Raw genomic sequence first — 9,152 nt, forward strand, 5'->3', positions numbered from 1 at the left:
TGTGTCACCGTGTAAGTCGGTGGTATAGCGTTCGTGACGGGGCACCATAGTCTCATCAGGGTCTGATTCTGGATCAGTACACCGCGAGGGCAATGTTGTGGTCTGAGTCAATGGAACAGCATAGTAATCTGGCTGTGGCTGTGCATCAGTGCACTCCATGTCCGATTCAACTTGTAATGGGCATGGCCTGTTAACTGTTTCACTTTCTAACCCAGGAACGGTATGTGTAAAGAGCTCCATGGAGTAACCCGTTGTGTCGCCTGACGCATCCTTCTCTGTTGTTGTTTTTGCTGAACAGGACAATGGAGCGACTTGTCCCTGAGCGTGAACATCCACTAACGACGCGCTGCTTTTACATTTACCAGTTTCAGAAGAGGAGGCAAAAGAGCTAGAGGCTGAGTCAGCAAGGAAAGCCAAAACTTGCTCTTGCTGCTCCGGCTTTAACCCCTTACTGACATCGGACGGTATAGTACGTCCGATGTCAGCTCCCCTGCTTTGATGCAGGGCTCCGCGGTGAGCCCGCATCAAAGCCGGGACATATCAGCTGTTTTGAACAGCTGACATGTGCCCGCAATAGCGGCGGGTGAAATCGCGATTCACCCGCCGCTATTAACTAGTTAAATGCCACTGTCAAACGCAGACAGCGGCATTTAACTACCGCATCCGGGCGGCCGGAAATGACGTCATCGCTGACCCCCGTCACATGATCGGGGGTCGGCGATGCATCAGGATGGTAACCATAGAGGTCCTAGAGACCTCTATGGTTACTGATCACTGGTGGCTGTGAGCGCCACCCTGTGGTCGGCGCTCACAGCACACCTCCATTTCTGCTACATAGCAGCGATCAGCAGATCGCTGCTATGTAGCAGAGGCGATCGGGTTGTGCCTGCTTCTAGCCTCCCATGGAGGCTATTGAAGCATGGCAAAAGTAAAAAAAAAAAAAAAAAAAGTGAAAAAAAAAAGTGAAAAAAATAAAAAAAATATAAAAGTTTAAATCACCCCCCTTTCGCCCCAATCAAAAAAAATCAAATCTACACATATTTGGTATCGCCACGTTCAGAATCGTCCGATCTATCAATAAAAAAAAAAGCATTAACCTGATCGCTAAACGGCGTAATAAGAAAAAAAATCGAAACACCAGAATTACGTTTTTTTGGTCGCCGTGACATTGCATTAAAATACAATAACGGGCGATCAAAAGCATGTATCTGCACCGAATTGGAATCACTAAAAACGCTAGCTCGGCACACAAAAAATAAGCCCTCAACCGACCCCAGATCATGAAAAATGGAGACGCTACGAGTATCGGAAAATGGCGCAATTTTTTTTTTTAAGCAAAGTTTGGAATATTTTTTCACCACTTAGGTAATAAATAACCTAGTCATGTTAGGTGTCTATGAACTCGAAATGACCTGGAGAATCATAATGGCAGGTCAGTTTTAGCATTTAGTGAACCTAGCAAAAAAGCCAAGCAAAAAACAAGTGTGGGATTGCACTTTTTTTGCAATTTCACCGCACTTGGAATTTTTTTCCCGTTTTCTAGTACACGACATGGTAAAACCAATGATGTCGTTCAAAAGTACAACTCGTCCCGCAAAAAATAAGCTCTCACATGGCCAAATTGACGGAAAAATAAAAAAGTTATGGCTCTGGGAAGGAGGGGAGTGAAAAACGAACACGGAAAAACGAAAAATCCCACGGTCATGAAGGGGTTAAAAACGGTTTTCCTACTCCCAGAAAAGGGAGCGTTCGAGGCCTTGTGAAGCCAGATGACGAACCTGTCTCCACAGCTCGAGACTTAGGTGCTATATTGTTTTTCTCACGACCACCTGATGCTCCACTACCATCATTACCAGCTGGCAATGGCCGTCCACGGCCACGACCTCTTCCACCAGACTTCTTCATTGTTTTAAAAACGTAACCAAAGTAACGGTATTTGTTACTGTAAAACAACTTACAAGGTGAACTCAAACTTCTGTAGGATTTAGATATCCCTTTATAGATGGGTGAGACTGCAAGGAAAATCAGGCACAATGTTACACACTCGGTTTTCTGTGGCACAAAATGAGACAGATGTGTTGTGAATACCGCTCTTGGGCTCCCGTAAGTGGCACTTTTGTGAGTTCTGCTCTTGGGCTCCCGCTTGTGGTTTCAAGTGGTATGGCTGCTCCTTGGAGTTAGCTGTCTTCAGCTGCTTCCACTGATCGTCTTTTCTGCTCGGCTATTTATGCCTGGCTCTGTCCTTCAGCCAGTGCCACTTGTAAATGGTTCCTGGTTGGATTCACATCTCTTTGGAGTTCCCTGTTATCCTGACCAGTTCAGCAAAGCTAAGTTTTTGCTTGCTCTTTTCTGTTCAGTTTGTGGACTTATCCGTTCTGTGCTTCTATATTTGTCCAGCGTTATCAGTATAAATTAATTCTGTCTTGCTGGAAGCTCTGGGAAGCAGATTTACCCTCCACACCTTTAGTCAGGTGTGGAGATTTTTAGTAAACTCTGCGTGGATTTTTGTAGTGTTTTATACTGACCGCACAGTATTCCATCCTGTCCTATCTATTTAGTTAGACTGGCCTCCTGTGCTCATCCTGGTTTCATTCTGTGTATGTCTTTTCCCTCTCCACTCACAGTCATTATTTGTGGGGGGCTAATCTATCCTTTGGGGATTTTCCTGCTTCTATCTTTAGGGGTAGTTAGCTCTTAGGCGGTGACGAGGTGCCTAGGGAGAGTTAGGAGCACCCCACGGCTACTTCTAGTGTTGTGTTGAGCTTAGGGACTGCGGTCAGTACAGTTACCACTTCCTTCAGAGCTCGTTCCATGTTGCTCCTAAACCACCGCATCATAACACAGATGCCACACACGCAGGACTGGCACTGAAGCACAAATGCCAATATTAATCTCCCACTATTTTTTTTTTTTTCAAGGGAGAATTAAAAACCAAAAAAATAACAGTATTGCAGATACTAGGCTTTCTGTGGCCCACAATTTGAGAGAGATGCCACACACGCAGGACTGTCACTCAAGCACAAATGACAATCTTAATCTCCCACTACTTTTTTTTGTTAGGGAGAATTGCCAAGAAATCAGGGCCAGTATTACACACTAGGCTTTCTGTGCCCCAAAATTGGAGACAGATGGCACACACGACTGGCACTCAAGCACAAATGCCAAGATTAATCTCCCACTATTTATTTTTTTTCAGGGAGAATAAAAAAAAAACAGGGACTGTCCCACAATTACTATCTCCCTGCAGTAATCTCAGCAAGGTATGGCAGGCAGCAATAACAAGGAGTGGACTGCTGCACAAATTAAATCAAGTGTGGACAAACAAACAAGATAGCTGTGCAGAAAGGAAGGAACAGGATTTGTGCTTTGAAAAAAGCAGTTGGTTTGCACAGCGGCGTACACACAGCAATGCAGCTATCAGGGAGCCTTCTAGGGCAGACCAATGAGCTACAGCGCTGAGGAAAAAAAATGTAGCTTCCACTGTCCCTGCAAACAAAAGGTGGTGTTGGACAGTGGAAATTGCTACAGCACAAGCGGTTTGGGGGTTAATGGACCCTGCCTAACGCTATCCCTGCTTCTGACGAAGCGGCAGCAACCTCTCCCTATGCTCAGATCAGCAGCAGTAAGATGGCGGTCGGCGGGAACCTGTGACGCCGCAGACAGCAAGCCAATCACTGCCATGCCCTTCTGTAAAATGGTGGGGACCAGGACCTATGTCATCACGCTGCCCGCACTCTGCGTCCACCTTCATTGGCTGAGAAATGGCGCTTTTCGCGTCATTGAAATGCGACTTTGGCGCGAAAGTCGCGTACCGCATGGCCAACCCCACACAGGGATCGGGTCGTGTTTCATGAAACCCGACTGTGCCAAAAGTCGCCGACTTTTGAAAATGAACAATCCGTTTCGCTCAACCCTACTCTTGATGATATTGGTCTTTGTTGATGACTTGCCCTCAAGTGATGACTTTGGTTTCCCTTGGCCAGTCATTTTGTTCTCAACAAATTGCAAAATTTATATCTGTAAAGATTTTCACCTTCTCTTTTGTTTGAGATCTGATGTGTTTTTTTTTTTTTTTTGCACTGTACATGAGGAATGGATCACTTCTGAGGAGGAGATCCCATCTGCAGTGGAAATTTCTGAGAAGGACTTGATATTCCAGTGTGTAACTTTATCTTCCCAATTCTATCTAGGTCACACTCTCCTGTTAACAGTATCAGTACCTGAGACTCTGCCAGGCATGGGTGGGTGGGGCTGGGTTAATTATCATTTAATGTACTTGCTCAGCTCCAAAGTTAGTTTTACGACATCATAAAGCAGTCCTGTAGCAATATCTTTGTGGAGAACACTAAATACAGACTCTATAATCTCCCATCAGCAAAGAGCCGCCTCCAGAACGGAAGCAGATTGCAAGACCAAATAAAAAAACCTTAGGACCAGGTGCCAGGTTGTAGCGATCGGTTGAAGCCCTTTGCTGCCACGATCACTAAAAACAACTTATTGTTAGGAGTTATATTAAACGCCATCCTTACATTTAATGTTTTTGTGATTGCAGATAAGTCAAATGTCACCCTGGACCCGGTGACTGCTCACTGCTTCCTGAGGCTACTACAAAACAACCGAAAAGTGAACAATGCCTCCCCGTGGCAGCAGTCCTACCCGGAGCACCCAGAAAGATTTGAGTACTGGCGTCAGGTTCTGAGCGATGAAAGCTTTTACGTGGGTCGCCATTACTTTGAGGTTGAGTTCAAAGGTGAGGTCCTCTACATTGGCGTGACCTACAAGTGCATTAACCGGAAAGGGACAGAAAGTAACAGCACAATCATCGGAAATGATTTCTCGTGGTCCATTAAGTGGAACGGTAAAGATTTTTCAGCTTGGCACAGTGACGTGGAGACCCCACTAAAGACAGGAAAGTTTTCCAGAATTGGAGTTTATATCAATTACCAGAGAGGCACTGTGGCATTTTACGGGGTCAAGGACACCATGACGCTCCTGCATAGGTTTGAGGGCTCTTTTTCTGAACCCCTTTATGCTGCGTTTTGGCTTCCCAAAAAGGAAAATTCGGTTACCATAATTAGTCCAGATGACATGGTCCAACCAGTACCAAGCATGGACACCAAGGTGGCGACCGCCACTCCTAAGGAGTCCATCATGTTAACTACCACAAAGACAGAAGTCTTGGTCAATACCACAATTCAGACCATCAAAGTGGAGACAAGTAACGGTCAAGAGGTCACGGATTTGGTAAAGTCAACACCGTCTACTGTCGTAGCGTCCAATGGAGAACTGGAATGGAGGGACGACCAGCCCAGCACTAAGGTCACCACCGTCTGACATTGCGTCTGTTTTGGACCCTTTTAAGATTCAATATCTGTTTTGGTTTGTCCTTTAGTGATGAAAATGGAAATTTGGATATAATGAATCATGAGATGTATAACCTAATGCTGGACTGTATTGCAACCACTCCTGTACAAGAAAAATTTAATGACCACTTTTAGGATGTAGAAATGTGCCCAAGGCAGTTGACACTTCACTTCCCCCACTCCAATTGACTACTCATGCCAGATGATATAAAGAGGTCACACCACAGAGATATTCTTCATGGCAATGATGTTTCCTCCTGACACATTTGTAAAATGTGCGTTTATTTAAATTCTATAATAAATAGCATTTTTGATGGAAAAAATAAAAGTTCTCAAACATTGCATGAAGCAAACCTCTCAACCCTGAATGGAACGAAAGGGGGGCGCAAACTACGGTAATCAAAGAATGTATAATGGCCCCAATACCCACAGCTCTGTTCCACATCAACATCCGCACACACGCTCTGAGCCACTCGCACACATTTTTCTTGAGTCCTGCTTCTCTTCTCTTGCTTCCATTGCCTAGTCTTGTGATCGGAGAATGTCATCCAAGGGTTCCAATAGGACCTTTAATCTTTACATAAATGGAATAGTGGAGGACTGACCGGTCAGGTCCTTTCTCCACTGTTGTATTCAACTTTCTGTGCCATGAGCAGGGGTGTAACTATAACAGGTGCAGGGGTTGCAATTGCATCCCGGCCCTGGAGCCTAGGGAGCCCTAAAAGTCCCTTTGGCCTATAGAAAAAACTATTGCTTTTAAAGATTTAAAATATTTGGGGGCCCTGTTGGAGCTTTCGCATCGGGGGCCCATGAGTTTCAAGTTACGCCACTGGCCATGAGGATACACATGAAGCTGAATTTGGGGCATGCCCTAGACCTTCTAGGAGAGCAGAACACCACCTCAAATTTTGGACAGTTTTGCTGGATTCAGGAAGGTTGAAAGGATGAGCGAGGATATCTAGCATGGAAACTTTATGTGCCTTCAAAAGAAACTTCCTGCCATACCACATATTACCACAAGATGGCATTTCATGTCTATCTTCCATATAAGAAATGTAAAATTACAGCACTAAGGTTTGTCCAAGTCACTTTATACAAAGCCCCAGGTAAAATTAAACAGAATTTCCCACAGAGAGAAGACGAAGTTTTTGTCTACTTGGCTAACACCTCTCTATATACAGTGGTATGCTATCATGATTTTTCAAACTGTTTTCACCTTAACCCCTTTACCCCCAAGGGTGGTTTGCACGTTATGGACCGGGCCAATTTTTACAATTCTGACCACTGTCCCTTTATGAGGTTATAACTCTGGAACGCTTCAACGGATCCTGGTGATTCTGACATTATTTTCTCGTGACATATTGTACTTCATGATGGTGGTAAAATTTCTTTGATATTACCTGCGTTTATTTGTGAAAAAAACGGAAATTTGGCGAAAATTTTGCAATTTTCCAACTTTGAATTTTTATGCAATTAAATCACAGAGATATGTCACACAAAATACTTAATAACTAACATTTCCCACATGTCTACTTTACATCAGCACAATTTTGGAACCAACATGTTTTTTTTGTTAGGGAGTTATAAGGGTTAAAAGTTGACCAGCAATTTCTTATTTTTCCAACACCATTTTATTTTAGGGACCACATCTCATTTGAAGTCATTTTGAGGGGTCTATATGATAGAAAATACCCAAGTGTAACACCATTCTAAAAACTGCACCCCTCAAGGTGCTCAAAACCACATTCAAGAAGTTTATTAACCCTTCAGGTGCTTCACAGGAATTTTTGGCATGTTTAAATAAAAATGAACATTTAACTTTTTTTCACCAAAAATTTACTTCAGCTCCAATTTGTTTTATTTTACCAAGGGTAACAGGAGAAAATGGACCCCAAACGTTGTTGTACAATTTGTCCGGAGTATGCTGATACCCCATATGTGGGGGTAAACCACTGTTTGGGCGCATGGGAGAGCTCGAAAGGGAAGGAGCGCCATTTGACTTTTCAATGCAAAATTGACAGGAATTGAGATGGGACGCCATGTTGCGTTTGGAGAGCCACTGATGTGCCTAAATATTGAAACCCCCCACAAGTGACACCATTTTGGAAAGTAGACCCCCTAAGGAACTTATCTAGATGTGTGGTGAGCACTTTGACCCACCAAGGGCTTCACAGAAGTTTATAATGCAGAGCCGTAAAAATAAAACAAAAATTTTTTCCCACAAATTATTTTTTAGCCCCCAGTTTTGTATTTTCTGGAGGGTAACAGGAGAAATTGGACCCCAAAAGTTGTTATCCAATTTGTCCGGAGTGCGCTGATACCCCATATGTGGGGGGGGGGGGACCACCGTTTGGGCGCATGGGAGGGCTCGGAAGGGAAGGAGCGCCATTTGGAATGCAGACTTAGATGGAATGGTCTGCAGGCGTCACATTGCGTTTGCAGAGCCCCTAATGTACCTAAACAGTAGAAATCCCCCACAAGTGAACCCATATTGGAAACTAGACCCCCCAGGAACTTATCTAGATGTATTGTGAAAACTTTGAGCCCCCAAGTGTTTCACTACAGTTTATAACGCAGAGCCGTGAAAATAAAACATCTTTTTTTTTTCCCACAAAAATTATTTTTTAGCCCCCAGTTTTGTATTTTCCCGAGGGTAACAGGAGAAATTGGACCACAAAAGTTGTTGTCCTATTTGTCCTGAGTACGCTGATACCCCATATGTTGGGGTAAACTCCTGTTTGGGCACACGGGAGAGCTCGGAATGGAAGGAGCACGGTTTTACTTTTTCAACGCAGAATTGGCTGGAATTGAGATCGGACGCCATGTCGCGTTTGGAGAGCCCCTGATGTGCCTAAACAGTGGAAACCCCCCAATTATAACTGAAACCCTAATCCAAACACACCCCTAACCCTAATCCCAACCCTATTCCCAACCGTAAATGTAATCCAAACCTAACCCTAACTTTAGCCCCAACCCTAACCCTAACCCTAGCCCCAACCCAAACTGTAGCCCCAACCCTAACCCTAGCCCTAACCCTAATGGGAAAATGGAAATAAATACATTTTTTTTAATTTTTCCCTAACTAAGGGGGTGATGAAGGGGGGTTTGATTTACTTTTATAGCGGGATTTTTGATTGGCAGCCGTCACACACTGAAAGACGCTTTTTATTGCAAAAAATATTTTTTGCGTTACCACATTTTGAGAGCTATAATCTTTCCATATTTGAGTCCAGAGTCATGTGAAGTCTTGTTTTTTGCGGGACGAGTTGACGTTTTTATTGGTAACATTTTCGGGAACGTGACATTTTTTGATCGCTTTTTATTCCAATTTTTGTGAGGCAGACTGACCAAAAACCAGCTATTCATGAATTTATTTTGGGGGAGGCGTTTATACCGTTTCGCGTTTGGTAAAATTGATAAAGCAGTTTTATTCTTCGGGTCAGTACGATTACAGCGACACCTCATTTATATATTTTTTTTAATGTTTTGGCGCTTTTATACAATAAAAACTATTTTTAGGACTATAACTTTTTTATTTTTTGCTGATGATGCTGTATGGCGGCTCGTTTTTTGCGGGACAAGATGATGCTTATTTATTTATCTCTGTCTTTTTGATCGCGTGTTATTCCACTTTTTGTTCGGCGGTATGATAATAAAGCGTTGTTTTTTCCCTCGTTTTTTTTTTTCTTAGTGTTTACTGAAGGGGTTAACTAGTGGGACAGTTTTATAGGTTGGGTTGTTACGGACGCGGCAATACTAAATATGTGTACTTTTATTGTTGTTTTTTTT

The 9,152-nt window shown here is 43.5% G+C and overlaps 1 protein-coding gene across 1 annotated transcript in view; it reads left to right on the forward strand.

The window, feature by feature from the left end:
- TRIM16 (tripartite motif containing 16) overlaps positions 1-5,704 on the forward strand; it is a 29,778-nt gene extending 24,074 nt beyond the window's left edge. Inside the window, exon 7 of the mRNA XM_069750611.1 lies at positions 4,553-5,704. Within this exon, the coding sequence (XP_069606712.1) occupies positions 4,553-5,334 (782 nt within the window). The 3' untranslated portion in view covers positions 5,335-5,704. The remainder of the gene's footprint in view (positions 1-4,552) is intronic.
- Positions 5,705-9,152: the final 3,448 nt, after the last annotated feature.

Source organism: Ranitomeya imitator, chromosome 2 (assembly GCF_032444005.1).
Source record: "Ranitomeya imitator isolate aRanImi1 chromosome 2, aRanImi1.pri, whole genome shotgun sequence".
In the NCBI taxonomy this organism is placed as follows: Eukaryota; Metazoa; Chordata; class Amphibia; order Anura; family Dendrobatidae; genus Ranitomeya; species Ranitomeya imitator.